General features: G+C 31.5%; 2 protein-coding genes across 2 annotated transcripts; both read right to left on the bottom strand.

The window, feature by feature from the left end:
* Positions 1-1077: 1077 nt before the first annotated feature.
* On the bottom strand, positions 1078-10984 carry LOC120777918 (SPRY domain-containing SOCS box protein 3). The gene is made up of 3 exons (XM_040109502.1): positions 10069-10984; positions 3570-4125; positions 1078-2057 (listed from the first exon to the last, which is right to left on the bottom strand). The coding sequence occupies exons 1-3, from the start codon at positions 10486-10488 to the stop codon at positions 1930-1932; spliced, it is 1104 nt and encodes a 367-aa protein (XP_039965436.1). The 5' UTR covers positions 10489-10984; the 3' UTR covers positions 1078-1929.
* A 1655-nt stretch (positions 10985-12639) lies between these two features.
* Positions 12640-13799, bottom strand: LOC120778401. The gene is made up of 2 exons (XM_040110185.1): positions 13794-13799; positions 12640-13722 (listed from the first exon to the last, which is right to left on the bottom strand). Exons 1-2 carry the CDS (start codon positions 13797-13799, stop codon positions 12640-12642), a joined length of 1089 nt encoding a protein of 362 aa, XP_039966119.1.
* Positions 13800-20366: the final 6567 nt, after the last annotated feature.

The raw sequence follows: 20366 nt of genomic DNA, 5'->3' as shown, positions 1-20366 counted from the left end.
TCAAGTTACAGTACGGACGGACGGACAGACAGACAGTCAACCGGATTTCAACTTTTCGTCATCCTGATCATTTATATACACATATATATAACCGTATATTTATATCGATTAATTTCAGGTGATACGTACAGCCGTTAGGTGAACAAAACTATAATACTATGTAGCAACTGGTTGCAAGAGTATAAAAAGAGGCCCTTTTTGTGGAGCCATAATTTTCTACAAGACTATGAACTTTGAAACATCTTAGAAGGCTCTATCAATCAATTTTTCCGAGTATGAAGTGAAAACTAAAAAAATTGCATACATATTTTCTAAACTATTAGAATATTTTATACTTAAGGGGCGCATCTAGTGTCAAACGAACCGAAAACGACCGAACTTTTGGGTAAAATACAACTTTTCTTCAAATAGTTTTAACTGTGTACTCACACAATAATACAATTTTAAATTTTTTAAAACATTCGTCCGTTGTTTTTTTAATTCCCATAAATTTTTTTTTTCGGCTGTCACACTATGTGTGTCCCTTAAAGCATGATACCGGCTAAAACTGTTGACGGAATAGAATTTTTGGAATTATCTGAAACGTGTTAGAAAGGCCTTCTTATGTTTGTCTTATAAACGTAGTCGTAAAATGTTATACATAATTGAAATAAGCGGAAAACGAGGATGATTCCTATGTTTTTATTTTTCTTGTAACTTACATATTATATTTAATAATAATTTCAATATGCTCAATTTCGAAATTCGAAATAAAAATTTTCAGCTTTGGAGGTTAGGTTATGACTCAACTGGCAAATCTGGCTTATTCAAATGATCAGAATTAAAGTCGTTTTTGTTGCATAGTGTAATTTATATTTACTCTGAACTTATTGAATTGGAAAATTTGCTTTCATTAATCCCAGCGCGATGACTAAAGTTAAGTGAATGTAACAATTAAGCAGTTCCCATTCGTTCATAGCAAAATATATCATTTGCAAACATTTCACAATTGCAGCTGTTTTGTCATTCTTTAAAAAAAGTGTCAAAAAAGAAAAAAATCCAGGAATAAAAACATATTTTTTAACATCGTAATAAAAGTAACTTTTTGTAGCATTTATTGTTTAATTCTTGCTTGTGTGCAGGGTATAAAAACTATTTTAATAAATTTATTTATTTATAAAGAGCACTTAAAATATCGCTAATTAATAAACGAAAGTAAACAAATTAGTGTTCTAATTGTGCATTAGCTGAGATTAGCAAAATTCTATTGAACACAGTCGATAATTAAACTCACAATAGAGTTATATGTATACAAACAATTAGTGCATCTCTCACAGAAATGCAGTTACTATATATACAATTTTACAACTATTTCTTATATATACACATATTTAAGTATTTAACATGTACTTAAGTCAAGCGCAAACAATGCGACAAGTGTTTTAGCACGGTTTTGTTTATAAATCAATTGAACACGCAGCGAACAAAAACAAAAGAGTCCAAGAAAAGTAATAAAGCGACTTAGAAATGTCAGTAAAGTATGATGCTAGAATGTATTAAATTGGCTCAAATGCTATGCGCGTAAAGAGTTAAGTGTTATTAAATTAAGTCGGAGGATTTATCTAACTAGAAATGCTTGTAAACAGTTGTAAATCACTAAGTTAAATAAAATAAATGCCATGTGACGGTTTGATGGTAACACATTGTTCATAATTTTAGTACACAAATTAATTCTACAAAAATATGGCAATGGAAAATTTTAAGCACGAATGTACAACTGTTATTTCGCACTAAAAAGCTTATAATTAAATTTACAAATTCTAATTGCACTACAAATTTCATAACCATAAATGTTTGTAAAAGCTTAAATGGGTACACGGAAATTTACAATAGGCATTTGTTAATTGTTTTTCTTAGCGAAAATTAGTCTTTTACAGTTTGACTGGACGCTTAAAATAGGAAATGAAAGTATTCATCGAAAAATTCGCTCGGATGCAAATCATCGTCCTTTTCTGGGCTGCAACGCATTGCTATTTTGTGCGCATTTGAGTAGAGATCATCTATGTCAAAGTCATCATCTGTAAAACAAAGGAAAAAGAACAGCTAAAATAATGAATAAATTATTAAAATGGAATTTAAAGTATTTATAGTAACCGCGACCTTAGATTTATTGTGCCCTCTCTAAAATAACAAAGACTCACCTCGCCCCAGCATAATGATAAAGACCATTATACCGCTAGGTGCTAGTCAGGCGATGTGACCACTGTTTGGAAACATGGATCCTAGGGTCTTTATCCTGCGTCTGCAGACTGCTAAGCAGTCAATTAGCAGGTGTTCTGCAGTTGCAAACTCCCTGTCCCTTTATAGTAATATATTCATAAGTTAAATTAACTCTTAGAATATTAAAAATATCTACAATATATGCACTTTTATAGATGTTCCTGTTGTTGTAATCAAGAATTGTGTTTCAATAGAAGCTACGGTGACAGTTTTTGACAGGAACTGAATTCAATAAAATACGCTTAAGGAAACCTGAGTGTCTATTGGTGGAAATTTCCACTTGCCATAATATTTATACCCTGAACAGGCTATATTAAACTTGTCACTATGTTTGTAGTACCAAGAAGGAAACGTCGAAGTTCCCATAAAGTATATATATAAATGATTAGCGTGACAATCTGAGTCGTTTTAGCCCTGATTGTGTGTCTCTTTGTATATACGCGAACTAGTCCCTCAGTTTTTGAGATATCGTTTTGAAATTTTTCACAAGTTTTTTTCGCCTTAAGGAGCTGCTCATTTGTTTGAACCGCCGATATCGGAGCTCTATAGCATCCAAACGACGTTAGGTCGATTAACATTCGCGACGACGCAGCTTCGTTCTGGATACTGTAGCAGGTTAAACTTCTATTTATCCAGAATCGATCCCGACATATCAAATATATGTTCAGCATGCAACGAGCCATGACACTAACCACCTCTTTGCATGCCCAGTTAACCCTACACATCTGACACCCCTCACCCTTGGTCCGACCTGTTTCGACGAGCCTACCCTTGGATGACCTCGATGTCAACTTATCTGAACTTTACCACCCAAACGGGCCGTTACAACTATTGTATAGAAAACTTTTTTATTTGTCGAGATATCTTCACTTAATTTGGAGTTAATGATTGTCTCAGACAATACTATAATACATATACATACGTAAATATTGTTCAGTTCGGACTACTATAGTAGATAGCTGCCGAACAAACTGACCAAACGAAATAATGAAAAAATCACTTTATTACCCTTTTACACTATACAAAAATGCAACTGTGAAGGGTATTATTGCTGCGGCGTAGCCGAGGTTGAATGTTTTTCTTGTTTTAACATAAATACAAGTATATAAAGTTCATATCCACCCAGTTGACAAGGTTGGTCACATCCCTCAATTGTGGCAAATGTATACTTTGAATAAGCAAACTAAAAGATAACCCTATAAAAGTGTTTTTTTTACAAAACTTGTCATTGGAGTCGTTGGGGAATTGCTGATCTCGACTTATATTTGCCGAAAAAATAATAATAATATCAAAATTGTATGCCAACGAACCTTTATATTTCTGCTTTCTGCTCAGTCTCGATTTCGATAGCACCGCCTCATCGGCAATATCCAATTCGCTAGCGGCATTGCGACGTGAATAACGCACAGGCGGCGTTAGGAACCAATAATCATTCAATATACCACGAAAACCGGGCATCTGACGTAGTAACTGCAAATCTTTCGGCTGTTTGGAGAGCGCTTTAAAAGCGCGCAATTGCAGACAATCCGCTTGCGAGGTGGAATTAATTAAACGCACCACTGACTTGGCGGCTGTCGAACAGACCATAGCGTAGAGTTTGACCTCCGGATCCAACGGTATATTCGTATAGGCCACGCCCAATGAGCGACGATTCAAATAGAATTCCAATGTGCCACGCGCACGATCCAGACAAATGCCCACAATACAACCCTGGGAGAATTTGAGGCCATACGGCAATTGTACGCCGTTATGTTGTATTTTGCCATTGTAGGAAAAACCCCAGGATTGTGCATTTGTGCCGAGCGCCGAAACGAAATGATACTGGAATTGATTGAGCTCAACTTTATCGGTGCCAATACCGAACATCTGGAAGGAGTGGAGGAGAAGACAAAAACAAATATTAATTAATTTTTATTTGTTAATGAACATAAATTAATGTGTTGCAGATAAGCAGCAAGAAATATATTTTTTTTTATTTGTTATGTATGTATGTATGTACATATATAATAATTACTTTTTACATGTGTAAATCAATAAGTGAGCTTAGTAACTAAAGAAAATCGTGTAATTTCAATATATTTGCTATTTTTTGACCTTTTTTGTACAAGTTCAGCGCGTGGCTTATCAGCCTCTGTGCATTGCGCGGGCAAACAGAAGCTTACAATGCACAAATATTCTAACAAAAAATAACTACTGTGAATGAATAGTATGCTAAATAATAAAAATTTGAATAATCATAGTGTATACTATATAATATATAGTATATGTATGTATATGTAAATATATATACATATGTATATAATAAAATTGGTACGTGCCAGTGCTCCGCGTCTGCACCTATAGTTTATCTTTCATACTTTAAATTTCATCCAAGCTAATTAGTTGCAGTTGCTGATAAGATAATGTAAAGTATAAGTGCAAATAATTTTAAATCCATTGGAATTATACCGACACAAGATGCTACTCTATCTAATGTACCGCCTTTAAGTTCCAAAAAACAAAACGCAATTGAATGCAATACATAAACTTGACATTCATATATATGCAACTTTAAATGTTATATTTACACAGTTATCTAAATATATTTATGACAATGTTTATTAAAACAAGAAAAAACCTTAACTTCGGCTGCACCGAAGCTAATATGCCCTTTACAGGTGCAGTTCTTTTAGTAACTATGTTCAGTTTATATGGAAGCTATATGTTATAGTAATCCGATCGGAGCAATTTTTTCGGAGATTATGTTATTACCTTAAGCAGTAATCCATGCCAAATTTCGTAAAGATAACACGTCAAATGCAAAAGTTTTCGATACAAGAACTTGATTCCGATCGTTCAGTTTGTATGGCAGCTATATGCTATAGTAATCCGATCTGAACAATTTCTTCGGAGATTACATTGTTGCTTTAGAAAATAATCTATACCAAATTTTGTGAATATATCTTGTCAAATACAAAAGTTTTCCATACAAGAATTTTTTCCGATCGTTCAGTTTGTATGGCAGCTATATGTTATAGTAGTCGGATATCGGGAGTTCCGACAAATGAGCAGCTTCTTGAAGAGAAAATGACGTTTGCAAAATTTCAAAACGATATCTTAAAAACTGAGGGACTAGTTCGTATATATACAGACAGACGGACATGGCTAAATCGACTCAGCTCAACATACTGACCATTTATACTTGTATATATATGTACTTTATAGGGTCTCCGACGCTTCCTTCTGGGTGTTACAAACTTCGTGACAAACTTAATATACCCTGTTGAGGGTATAAATATGATACATTAATTCTATATTGGGGTACTCACAACCCGTCATAAAGCATCGTAACATCATAAAATTATAAATTTTTGCACTGGTTTAAAAAAAACTGTTGTTGGATTTCATACAAAAATGAGTTTACACATTTACAATTCTCAATGCTATGTTTTCGGATCGTTATAACTTATAACTTTATGAGACTATGTGAAACCCCTATATAAGTATAACCATATTAACATTTTGTGCCTATCTGGTCCAATATGATAAGCTTCACAATGTTGTGTGTTTTTTACAACAAAAATATATATGTACATATGTAATGTTAAAAAATAAACTATACCATAACCTAAAAATCAGCGTTGGTAATTTTTAATTAAAAAAGAATAAAAAGTTCAATATTTAATTGTAAAATTGGAACTAAAAATTAATAATTTCATTTAAAAATCTCAATATTAAAATGAAAAACTAAATAAATAATAAATAAATAAATAAATAAAATTGCGGAGATCGTTTGAATGTGTAAGTTTGCCGATCATTGTTGCAGAATATTGAAAATGAAAAGAACGCACTAGCGAAAAATTGTAAATTCAAAAACATTTTATTTGTTTCACTCTCAATTATAAATGTGGCATTAACATACCATTTTGTCAATCCGGTACTTGGGATCACAACTTTTTCATTTTTCAATTGGATTAAACTTACAGCGTTGAGAACTTGTGCACTTGTGTCCCACTTTTATTCTCACTCAAATCTTTAAAAGCGTTTTTCTCGAAACTGTGTTTTGAAGTCGGTTGGCAAGATTTCTCGAGAACTACTCAACCGATCTTCATGAAATTTTACATAGGTCTTTGAGATACAATTCTTAAAGACTTGGACGAAGGATTTTTTTTTCGATTACAACTATTTGGAAAAAAATGTCGCGAAATCTTCACTGAAACTTTCATTTTTTAGTAAAAATTTCTGTCAAAAACGCAATTTTGAGTTTTTTTCCTTCGTTCAAGTTCCAAGTTAAGGTTTTAACTAAAACACGTAGTTTTTCAGTTTAGATGATCTCTTGTGTATCTTTTTTCCGAGAAGTCACCGGAAATGGCGCCGAATTAAATTTTTTTTTTCAAAAATTTCAGAATTTCTTTGATTGATGCAATAATTATTTACTGCTTAATTATTTTTAATTAAAATGTTCGGGACTATAAAATAAAAAAAAATTAAATGTTAACATAATAATGCACCAAGCATTTATTTGCAAGCTTGCTCAAAATGTAGTTTTTGTTTTTCCGAAACCAAAATAGTATTAAAAATACATACATATATGCATGCACTTATATAAATAGCAGTTAACGTTAAAATACATTGACATTTTAAGCAGTTTGGGCACGTTGCAGCACAAATTTGTGTGTACCTCTTTAGTATGCAAGACAAGAGCACTTGAACCAGGCAGCTATTGTAATGACGCAAATTTAACTGACGCTTGAATTAAAGCCGTAGTTAGCAGAAACAATACGTAGTCCAATTAATTAGCAAATAATATCGACAAATCTAACTAACTAACGAGGATTTGTTACTACTTTAGTTATGTTTGTATGTACATATGGATTCATTTATTTATGTATTTACGTATTGAAATAGTGAGTTTTACTTTCGGAATTCAGGATTAATATAGAATCTTCTATGTATATTTTAACAAATAGACAATATAAAAAGCAACAGCTAATTTCTTTCTTATATACTTATATATACGACTAAATTTCCTAATATTTTCAGGTTCAATCAAAGTATAATATACATACATACATACATATGTATATAAATTACATTTGTATGTATATAAAGCCATTGCGCTATTCTTCTTTAATTAACATTCAAATAAACTCCAACTGCGCCAATTTTTACAAATTAGACCATTGAAATATAAATTGTCACATGCAGCCGATCTTCGCTGTTGTTGTTGTTGTTGTTAAAGCCGACGTTCTGGCAGACCTTTATAGTGGCTTTAGGACCATATTTCACATTTCGCCTAACATATTTAATCATACGTCACAATTCTTTAAATTAAAAGCAATTGACTGTCTTCAATCAATTGCCAACAACAATGTATGCTTGAGTGCATTTGTAAATATTTCAAACTCAAGTTTAGGTAAATAACCAACCACATGATTGAATTGTGATAGAAATCAAAGTGGAGCGAAACAAATAAATACATACATACACATGTACATCTTACAAATACGTATATAGGGAACATTCTTATGAAATTTGAAGGCGATCTGCCAAATAATTGGGAGATATGAGGGTATTTGTAAGAATTTTAACTAGTGTAATCGGTTTTAAAACTTTAAACGCATTATTTTTTCGAAACACTGTTGATAGAGTCAGTCAGAAAGATTTCTCCGAATCGGCTGGATCGAACGACGTGAAATTCTACTCAAAGAAATATTTTTTTGACAATAATATCGATGTTTATGCCACTACTAAGTGTAAGTTTTCTCAAGTTTGGTCAAAAATCAAAATTTTGTAGTCCTTCGATCATTATTTGTTTTCATCGTAAAAATTATATAGTTTTTTTTTGGTTTTGGATTTTCGATAATTTTTAGTGGAAAAGTCTTCCTTCTTCACTACCAGGATAATGATTTTTCGAATGTCTTCCTGGAGATCAGCTACGGAATCAAGGGAGTATTTTTAAAATGAATTACTGATTTCTAAACTACATAAAATTCCATAAAATTACATTATTTCTATTCATTAAATACAACGCCTTTTAAAAAATCTTCACAAAAGCAAGATGGATATAACCCTTAAAATAACAATTTAATTAAAAGTAATTTTTTGCTTTTATAAGAAATTTTTGTGTCTTAGCTTATATGTATGTCATATGTTTTTGTATGCAGGATATCAGAAAAACTACAATACGTACATGACATACTATATATTTAATTGAACTATATTACATATACATATATCTCAAATTTTTCCTAAATGTCTCGCTTATTGTTAATCTCTTAGTTGTTGTTGTTACACTATTAGTCATAGAAGTTAGACTTATTCTCTTTTCCAAAAGAATATACATATTTACATATGTATATGAATATTTCATAGCCATTGAAAAAGCTTGTAATTCGAATAAATGAATTTGTTGTTGTTTTTGTGAGAATATTAGTCACAAAAGTTAGACTTATTCTTCTCTTCCATTTACTTTACTAATGCTTTTAGCCTTAGCGAGTTTTCTATAGCAATGTTTGAATAAATGTTCGCTAAATTTAGACACGAGTGCAGTGAGTATTAAGCGCAGCAATAAAACTCTAATTTGAGAACGCAAGATACAAAAACATCTACAACAAAATTTCATTACTGCATTTGTTGCAATGCAAGCTTGGCTAGAAAGGAAATGAGACGCTGCATATGGAGACATTATGCACTTTGTATGAGGTTATTAGGTGTCATCTTAAGCTTAAACACAAAAAGGTAAAGTACTCTGTTGGCCTTATAAATATGTATGTATTATACATAAGTATGTAGGTGTGTGCATTTGACTTTAAACATAAACAATCTATGAAACATATTTTGAATAACAAATAAAAAATAAAATTAATTATTGTTTCAATTGATAACGGTTTAGCATTTAATCACCAGCAGACAGTTGACACAATAAAAGCAGACATACATATATACCTATGTACATATGTATATATACATAAATATGCTCACAACTTGTATTAATGCCGGCATAACGACGATTATAAAAAATAAATAAAAATTATGAGTATATAATTATGAACAAAACAACGTATATGAATACATATTTATGAATAATATATAAAGGTATCATTCTTTTAAAAATATATAATACACATATAAAGTATAAAGGTGTATGAACTAAGGTTTGTTTTTTACGATAATAAATCATAAAAAATAATAATTTTAACAAAGGCTTCGATAATAAATACGAATGTGCATAAGCAACTGAGAAATAGTAGGTGCATACATACACATGATCATACAAATATATGTACATATTTTTTAAGAACTGCAAGTGAGTAGTGCGACAGGTATGTACATACGTCTACAAAAAAAAAAAAAACTAAAAGCGTTCAAGAAGTTACAACGAATCAAACTTGTTGTTAAGGAAAATATTTTAAGGCGGTTTGTTTAAAATTTGTTGATAATTGAAAATAGATTGTGATATATTAAAATTAAATAGCCTGCCAATTTGACCTACTGTTCTACTTTAAATGACTAAATGATGAACTGAGAGATAAGTTTGAGACTTGAGCAGCAAATCGTGTGCCATTTGGGCTATGATTTTAAAAATAAAATCAGAATTAATAAAATATTTAAATATTAACGCTATAATCCGAAAGCAGCCACATTTTTTTATTATAATTAAAATATGTCTTATTATTAAAGTATAAAAAAAAAATGTTGCTTATAGAGTAAGCTGAAAATGTCAAATAATTTCATTTTATTTTTTGCTGCCTTAGAAATAATTAAAAAATAATAATAACAAATCTCTTGAAAACAAAACTCAAGTAATTAATTTGCACTCAAACTTACCACATCGGTGCCGGATAGTGGCGTTATGATGCGCATCTCCCAGAAATGCACCATGCCCGTCTTAAGAGGCCGTTCACTGCGCACAATTGCAGTACCCTGACTATAGGTAGGGTGAAAAGTGATGTCAGCACCTTTGATCAAGGTGTCAGTTGTTTCATTCTGTTCCCAACTCCATTGCAAACCATTCGGTTGACACACAATTTCCTCCGGCGCTTTCTCCAGATTAGAATCTTTTGTGACAGTACGTTCTAAATTTTCATTTTTATTTTCCACAACACGTTCACCACAACGACAATTCACTAAATCTGGTAGATATCCTTTATAAGTGGCCAGCAAGACACTTTTCGGAAATGTACAATCACAAAAGGGTTCAACGGGTCGCTGTGTAGCGTTTATGTATAGTTGGCGACGATGAGACATTTTCTAATTCTGGAAAGTTCGAAATGTTTGCGGTTGTTGTAAGCGTGATCTATGAATGGACAAATGTTGGCCAAGAGTTGTAGATATAAAATACACACAAGACGTTTGCATGCACGCAGCGAGTGTTCATTTATGTATGCGTGGAAAATTCCACAAGCAACACTTTGCCGGAGTTATGCGTATAGCGCCTACACACAGTAAACTTGTTAGATATTTGTAATGTAGTGTTTTCCCAATTTATCTGGCTAGCTAGCTTGCGCTCTTCACGAGTTCCGTTGAGCGACTGTGCCAATGCCGGTGATTTGACTTCGGGTATAACTTTGCGTCTCTTAATATTGATTACACATCTATGTATATATATTATCTATGCTTACACTTTGTAAATTGTAAACAGTTTATGTATGCTATTGTTTAAACAAGACGCCAGCTGTTGATACAGGAATAATTCCTGTGTTGATAGTTGTTCCGAAAGTTTTATGTGCGAAGAATGAGGGGTGTGGTAAACGCGCTTGCTGTGGAGAATGAAATGTTTATAAACAGCTGTTGGTTATCGATAAGCATATTAATTGCGCGCAAATACAGAGAGGTTAGCGCTTAGCGGTGGCGAGAATTATCGATAATTTCTTTGTATTATTTATATTAAATTATTATTTCAACATAAGATTGTATGCCAAATTTTAAATTATTATTTTTTGCTTGCTATGAATATGTTTTTTATATAAAGTAAATTCTGAATAAAGTAACCAATTGTATTTTCATATTCGATAGCGTGCTACATCGATAACTGTAATTTGAGTTTCCTTATCCTCACTCGTTTGACAGTTAGTTTTTACGATCCTTCAGCTTCCTCCGATATGTTGAATTGTGATTAATTAAATTTTTAAAATATTTGGCAATAACTAACGAATTAAAATATATAATATCCCTTTTGCACGGTTCGGTGAACTAATTATAGTGAGTTTGATGGTTTTTTTTATAACATAACGTGTTTTAAAGAAATAAAGTGGAGAAGTTATTGGCTGGGCATATCATAAATTGTCCACGCAATGTTCGAGAAATTGTATGTATATTTTTGTATGAGTGGTAGTGATATTTTTGGAAAGGATGAGTCTATTTACTTTGGAATGCCAAAAATCGACATTTCATTGGGAAATATCATATGAATGTAAGTTTCACTTTTCTTTTTGTCTGTGGCATGTTAACTTGTTTGGTATTTGTGGAGAATATTGTGTTTTACACTTAGCGTTGCGAATTTATTAATTAAAAATATTTGGAAAAATCAGATATCTATTTCTGATTATACAAAAATTAAATTTTTAATTCTGTTTGGAATTTGGGATTAAAATAAAATTTGAAATTCTTATTTTGGGATTAGATAAACTGATATTTTAATTTTATTTTTTAAATTAAATAATAAAAATTGTATTTTTTTGCTTTCTTAATAAAAATTGAAGTTCAAGACGTTTGGGAATAAAAAATGAGAAAATATTATATCGAGTTATAAATTTATTTTAAAATAAAATATTGTGTATATTTAAAGCTGTAATGGAAAGAAATTCAAAGATTTACATATTTCTAATTGAAGCAATATAATTAAAAAGTATTAAATACAAATAATTTAATAATTTATTTAATATAATTTAATTTATTTAATATAATTTATTTAATATAATTTTCCTTTTCACAAAATAATCAAAATGGTAGAATACGAAATACACAATTATTCAATTTAATACTTATAATTAATTAAATATTTTTTTCTTATTTTCAACCCATTATTTAATTTTTTAACCTGATTTTTTAGCTTTTTTAATTATAGTTAGAGGTTTCACATAGTCTCATAAAGTTATAAGTTATAACGATCCGAAAACATAGCGTTCAGAGTTGTATTTGCGTAAGCTTATTTCAGTATGCCATGCAACAACAAATTTTTCAAACTAGTATAAACATTTATGATTTTATGATTTTACGATGCTTTATGACACGTTGTGAATACCCCAAATATAAAAAAAAATAATTCAAATGTTGTGATTCAGAACGATACAATTTGAAGGAATAATTTATTATAATTTTCCATTACTTTTGCATAAAGACCGTTTATGATTTGCAAATTTCTTTTTTTCCTTTTTATTTCTCTACCTATCATAAATATTAAGCATAAATAAACCCTGGATTAAACAAAATATTTTCCAACAAATTATCAGAACTAATTTTATTAAATAACGCATGCTTCGATTTATGGTCGGAAATTTTATTAGATGTTCTAGGCATCTCACTATAAACTGGACTCTTGCGCTCCATTATATTATTTTCATGAGAGCTTTGAATTTCGATACCATTTCCTTCCAAGACTGCCGGGATCGGCTTTTTATCAGACTCAATTAAAGCTAAAGCTGATATGTCATTGCTAGCTGCAATGCCACTACTTGTTTCTAGATCGTAATTTTCACTGACCAACTTTGTTCTAAAACAACTTTCACTGTTTGAGCTTTTCAAGCCTACACTTTCGCTATTGCAAAAGTCTTTAAATAAACTTTTCACTTTGCCTTTCGAATTTTTGGCCAAGCCCACTTTTCCATTAAGGTACTTTGATTTCAACCGTTTCGTTATTTTTGTGTAATTTTTTGTTTTGAATAACTTGTCCTCGTTTATAGATCTCTGATAAACGGTGGGTTTTCGCAAATTTTGTATCGTTTTATTTTTGCTTGGTATTATATCGGTTGCTTTTTTCGAGCTAACAATTTTCGTTATTTGCTTAAACTTTTGATTTTTAAATTGTTTATCTTCATCTATGGATCTATAATAGATTTCTATTTCAGCGCCATCTTTTGTGTTAATAACGCGTTTCAGTTTTCTTTTTTGTAGACCCTCTCTCACCTCGTTTGAGTTCTCTATTTCATTTGCTTTTCGTGCTTGTATATATTCATTGTACTCTATGCCGTTTAGTGGGTCTTCGACTCTCCTCAAATTCTGTACTTCAAGTTCTTTTATATTATCCACTCTCTTATTTATAATAGAATTTTTCGCCACATTTATGAAACAGTCTACTGGTTGTAATGTTGTTTTATAATTATATCTATACTCATTTTCATGTTGTATAACAAGTTGACCAGGTATTATTTTGGTAATAGTCTTATGTGGATCGAAGATGCATTTAAAACTCAGCGATCCCATGTCGTTCATGCTTGTGACTAAGGCTAAGACGCAGCTGATTGAAAATATCACTCTGATAAACTGGAAATGTGGGTGAGAGATGGTTGGAAAAAATTAGTTGTCTTCGCAAATTTAAATAATTTTTTACATACCTTCATTGAAGCGGGAGTATTGATTTTCGTTGTTTTATATATTACTATTAGTTAAACACTGAATTGCAAAATGCAAACAATTATGGTAGTAAACGAAGTCATAAAAATTTGCGTAAAATTTCAATTTCAACGATCTTGAACTAGAAATGAGAGAGAGTACATAGTATTATGTGAAAAAATAGTAGACAATTTTATACACAATATAATTGGTAGTACAATGAGTATTATAATAATAACCGCAATATTTGCAGTATTAAAGATTAAAAATGTTTCTTGGCCATAAAATTTTAGCAAAAACATGTTTCTTATATTTACTTTAGTTTTTTTAGTCTCTAAGGATATTCAGCTACACTCCATAATAATATATTTACTTGTTTATAAATCACATTTTGCTTTGGTTCCTTACAAATGTTATAACTATTCGCTGAATAACTAATTTCCATTAAATTATAAATTTTTGAAAATTATAACGAATATAAAGTACAATGCAGTAAATTCAGCTCAGCTGAATATGCATATGAATGATTAAAATTCCTTATTTTATATAAATTTATTGAAAGCTCTTTTTTAAATTAAAATCATACAACTTTAAGTGCGCTGAATTAGTGAAATCTATTATAAGAGCTCAAAAATGTCCAGTACATAATTAAAATTAAAAACATTACAATAATTTTGATTACTTTAGAGTCATAAACTATAACCTTAATGTTTTAGAATTCATTATTTTTGCCGCTTGTATAACACTTTGTCTATTCAGCTCCGTATAAAGTAGCTGAATTGAATAAAAAAAAATTCTTTATTTAAAATCTTAATTTTCCATTATGCGAATAGCTAAATTTTAGTACGATACGCCAGAGATTGAGAGAAAAATAATAGCGTTCTACTCTTAATTTTTTATTAAACAAAATCTTCTTCTTATTCTTTACTGGCGTAGATACCAAGCGAATCTTCTCCACCTGGTCTTTCCAACAGCTGAAAAATTTTTTGTTTATTTTTTATTATTTTTTTTAGTTTGATATTTAGCTAGCTGAATAGCTTTGGAATGAGCTGAAAAGCTGCAAAATCTTTAGTTTATTTTTTATTATTTTTTCAGTTTGATATTTAGCCAGCTGAATAGCTTTGGAATGTATCTTTTCAACAAATTAAGTTTATATTCAGTTTTTTCGTTGGCTTAATTAATATTTCTATTAGCTGAATTGTGTAAATATATTTGAATGCGGCATTCAATTACATTTAGGCTGTTGTTACTGCTTTGTTGAATTTATAAATCTGAATAATTATAAGTTTGAACAATAATTGTTTTAAATAAAGTCTTCATTTGGCAAGTTAAAAATGTTTGATAATATATAGTTTAGCTGAATATTATTTTTATTGCTGTATTGTTTTAAAATAATATAAAATAATATTTTGTTGCGCTTAAAATGGTTATAACTATAACTTATTGTGTGCATTTAGTTTGCTGAATTGCTGACTATAGGTTAAAAATGTACATTTTGAAAACACGAATATAAAAATTGATAAAAGTGTTACTGTTCAAGCGAAAATTATAATACATGAATAATTACTAATTTTTAATTAATTTTTTAGCTGAATTGCATTGTATTGTAGCTGAATTAAGTTTTCTTGCGGTATATTATATTTAAAGTAGTTTTAACTTTAATTTATTGTATGCATTTAGTTTGCTGAATAGCTTACTATAGTTTAAAAATGTACATTTTCAAAATAGAAATTTTAAGATTGGTAAAATTTGTAATACTCAAGCGAATATTTTCATTATATGAATAATTACTTTTTGGTAACTTATTTTTTTAGCTGAATTGCATAGTATTGCAGCTGAATTAAGTTTTATTGCGGCATAATATATTTAAAATAGTTATAACTTTAATTTGTTGTATGCATTTAGTTTGCTGAATAGCTTACTATAGTTTAAAAATGTACATTTTCAAAATACATATTTTAAGATTGATAAAATTTGTAATATTCAAGCGAATATTTTCATTACATGAATAATTACTTTTTGGTAAAGTATTTTCTTAGCTGAATTGCATAGTATTGCAGCTGAATTAAGTTTTATTGCGGCATAATATATTTAAAATAGTTATAACTAAAAGTTATTGTGTGCATTGTGATTGCTGAATAGCTTGATAAAATTTCATTAATAGCATAATTACTTTTTGTTAATTAATTTTTTTTAGCTGAATTGCATTGTATTGCAGCTGAATTAAGTTTCCTTGCGGTATAATATATTTAAAAAAGTCATAGCTATAAATTATTGTATGCATTTAGTTTGCTGAATAGCTTACTATAGTTTAAAAATATACATTTTGCAAACACTAATTTTAAAATTGAAGAAATTGGTTATGCTCAAGCGAATATTTTCATTGAATGAATAATTACTTTTTGTTAATTAATTTTTTTTAGCTGAATTGCATTTTTATGCAGCTAAACTAAGTTTTATTGCAGCTGAGTTGCTTTTTCTATAACTGAATTGCATTTTTTTGCAGCTGAATTGCATTTAAATGCCCAAAGGAGGTGTTGTGTTACACCACTCCAATGTACGTATGCTCAACAAGAGAGTTAAATAACTTGAAATGCACTTTTACCGAATTGCATTGCTTAGACTACATATCAAAGTGACTTCGGTAAGTTATACATACATAAACACAAATAGAATTGCTGTCAGGCAGCGAGGAGACTAGAACCGGGCTCAAATTCTGTTTGTAATATACACATATATTTTTATTTTTATGTACATACATATGTACATATATGCAATACATTTTTGTGCATGCATGTGTATATGCATTTGTAAGCCCCCATAGAGCTATATACCCCCCTGTGTTGTTGACTTCTGGCAAGCGCTTACACTTCCCCACTCATGGCACAGCTAATATGCATAGAATGTACATAATATAAGTATGTAGGTATGTACCTAAGACATATGTAAGTGTGCCAGTATGGGTGCATGCACGCTGTATAAGTTTCTATACGTCAATACATAAGTATATATTTAAGTCGTTGGCATTGCGGCCCCACGAACGAATGAGGCATATGAAAGGGTCCACTACTGAAAGCCGAGTTTTATCTCAGTATACTCGCATATGTACAAGTTTATGTATAGTATATACTATGTATTTTTGTTGCTTTTATTTGTTTGTACTTTCATACAGCATCGTCATCATTTTTGACGAGGAGCCGTTGTGTGATGTTCTTTTATGTTGTTGTTTAAGTTTTTTTATTTTATCGCTAGCTGATAAACACACTCATGTGCACCCTGTATATGTGTATGCAACATACATACATATGAAACGTTCGCGCTTGCTAGACCGGCAGTTAAACGACAAGGCAGTCAATCCTATTGCTTTCTTCAGAATTCTTATTCGTTTGTTTGAAGTGATTCTCGCGTGTTCGCGGGAATGCGTGTGTTATCATCATATTTGTTTTTGTTTTTGTTTGTGCCTTTTTGTATTTTTTTTTATGAAATGTTGTTCGTGTTGTTGTTGTGTGTTTTTAATGATTGCTCCTCCGCTGAAGTTGGCGGCGGTGTTGGTGTTTGGTGAGGGCTTTGATTGCTGTTTTATGTGCCTGCACACCCTCATACATACACATATACCGCCTATATGCATTCTCTTTATGTGTTTGCGTGTTTATTTATCATTTATTTATTCATGCATACATACATTACTCCCATGTATGCACACTCACATGGACCGGGTCCGCGCATTTTATCGCATTCCGAAAACCATTTAAATTTCGCTGCCACGCACACGACGCGATCAGTACGAAATGAACAACGCGAGTTGACGCGACCTCAGACGTGCCGCGTTCGCTGACCAGCGCGCTCCAATAGTGTGGTGTGAGCGCGCGCCTGCGCCCCCACTCAGCGCCAGCGGTGTGCGCTGTGGACTGTGGAATTTTTGGCGGCCAAATTCACACATATATGTGTGTATGTGTATACCGCAAGGACATCCATGTAGCTGCTGCCGTTTTCGTACTCAACACTGGTGCAAAGCTTTAAAGCTCATGGAGCATTTGTGTAGCAAGCTTTAACGACTCCTCGAGTGTTTAGTTGTAGCAAGCAGTAAAAAGGATTAAGCAGCTTATATAACAAGAACAACAACAAATAACTTAAAAACATGGAAAAGTGAGCGCAAGCGCATGAGAGTCCTGGGAGTGCGAAGTATACTACTGCAAACTCCTAGCGCTTTTGCAAAACATCAGCAAGCTTGCAGGATTCGTGGCTTTCCGTGCCTTCTTGAGCGCGTGTCTACAGCAAAACTGAAAAATGCCGCGCTTCTGCCGCTCGTGCTGTCTTATATCCTGTGGATCAGTGCAATATTATACAATTAATTTGTTTTTGTTTTCGATTTGTTTGCATGTTTGTGTGAGTATGTTGAATAATAATTTTAATGTGAATTAAAAAATATATTTTCTTCATATTAAAATGTGTGCTTGTGTTTTTTGTATTTGTGTGCGTTCTAAAGCTTTAAATAATTTAAGAAAAAATCTTGTGCTTTAATATTTTTAGTTTACTTAGCTTTAAGTTATTCTTGAAAATAATTTTTTTTCTTAACCGCATTTCAACACAAACTTTATGTATAACAACAAAATCTTCGCAAGTCTTCCATTATGTTGTGCATAAATTTGTGTTAAAAACTTATTTTAATTCTTAAGCGTAAATAATTACTGTAATGCTTAGTTTAAAATAAAGAAACAAAATTAAAAAAACATAAAAAAATAAAAATTTGTATGAATATTTAAATTTATATAAAAACTTTGTAATGAAATTGAAAAAAATAAAATAAAATGAAAGTTTAACAAAAAAATGTTGGTATTACTTTAGCATTTGTGAGCTTTTAGCACTCAACTTCCACTTATTCAGGTCTTAAGCGCTGCTAAAACATATTTTGTAAATCATATAACTTTGAAGTTTCTTCACCAATCCTAGAACAGCTGAATCCTTGATCCTTACATCGTTTAAAAACTTCTAAAACCACTGCTTAATGAAATGTTAGCTTTATCTTTCTAGTTACTCTGCAACATTGTACCATTTGTGGGTTTTAAAATCCGAATAAATTTTTCTGACGAGCAGTTGATCATCACCAGTCATGCTTTTCAATGAACGCTTAAGAACATTTATTATACGAGTTGTGTTAAAAAATGAAAAAACGTTAACTTCGGTTGCACCGAAGCTAAATACCCTTGACAGGTGCATTTCTGTTAGTAACTATGTGTTCAGTTTGTATGGCAGCTATATGCTATAGTCAACCGATCTGATCAATTTCTTCGGAGATTACATTGTTGCCTTAGAAAATAATGTGTACCAAATTTCGTGAATGTATCTTGTCAAATGCGAAAGTTTTCCATACAAGAACTTGATTCCGATCGTTCAGTTTGTATGGCAGCTATATGCTATAGTCAACCGATCTGATCAATTTCTTCGGAGATTACATTGTTGCCTTAGAAAATAATGTGTACCAAATTTCGTGAATGTATCTTGTCAAATGTAAAAGTTTTCCATACAAGAACTTGATTCTGATCGTTCAGTTTGTATGGCAGCTATATGTTATAGTGGTCTGATATCGGCCGTTCCGACAAATGAGCAGCTTCTTGAAGAGAAAATGACGTTTGCAAAATTTCAAAACGATATCATAAAAACTGAGGGACTAGTTCGTATATATACAGGCAGATAGACAGACGGACATGGCTAAATCGACTTAGCTCAACATACTGATCATTTATATATATACTTTATAGGGTCTCCGACGATTTCTTCTGGGTGTTACAAACTTCGTGACAAACTTAATATACCCTGTTCAGGGTATAAAAATAACAAGAATTGCAAAATTAATCTTTTGCGTGTTTGGAGAGTCCATTTTTTTATTTTGTTGATGTACATGTCTCTGAAATACGACACAACTTTCAGCTGTATACACTGCTTACCTCGTCTCGAAGCCACCGTTAAGGTTAGAAATGTTTCTATAAGCTTGGCGATTTTCGTTGGTTCGTTGACTCGTTGCTTGTTCGTGAAGCCAAAACCAATACTTTAACGATACCCCAGTCTACATAGTGGTAAAGGCAATGGGATGCGGCAAAAAAAGGAAGATGGTCGTATGGGCTCATTAAGAACGTACCAGCCTGGATTAGGAGACAGCACGGGGAGACAGATTTTTATCTGACGCAATTCTTGACGTGCCATGGCTGTTTAGGGTATACTTCCACATATTCGGCCACGATGACGACACAAACTATTTATTCTACAGCAGTGCTGATGAAAACGCGGAGCATATTTTTTTCTCCTGCTCGATATATGTAGGGGCGAAATGAAAGAGTGGGCCGCAATAGCGATCCATGAACTCAGGATAAAAGAACGTCAGCGGAGAAGCGTAAGACCAGCTGAATAGTTTCGCAGGGAGTTTGTGAATAGAAAGAAAACCTCAAAGGGCTGTCGTTTTACAAGCATAGGTGACATAAATAGCGTATCGCCGAAAGCACTAATGGCTATCTCGAGTTTGAGAAGTGTTTCTCCGATGGGAAGGAGCGCAGGCAGAGTGCATAATATCGAATGGATAC

This window comes from Bactrocera tryoni, chromosome 5 (genome assembly GCF_016617805.1).
Source record: "Bactrocera tryoni isolate S06 chromosome 5, CSIRO_BtryS06_freeze2, whole genome shotgun sequence".
NCBI lineage: Eukaryota > Metazoa > Arthropoda > Insecta > Diptera > Tephritidae > Bactrocera > Bactrocera tryoni.
This window is presented reverse-complemented; position numbering and strand designations above follow the sequence as displayed.

Coding starts and splice junctions, on each gene's coding strand:
- LOC120777918 (XM_040109502.1), bottom strand. CDS start 10,488: ATGTCTCATCGTCGCCAACTATACATAAACGCTACACAGCGACCCGTT. Junction 4,126..10,068: donor CACTATCCGGCACCGATGTG/GTAAGTTTGAGT, acceptor CACTCCTTCCAG/ATGTTCGGTATTGGCACCGA. Junction 2,058..3,569: donor CAGAAAGCAGAAATATAAAG/GTTCGTTGGCAT, acceptor TTTGTTTTACAG/ATGATGACTTTGACATAGAT.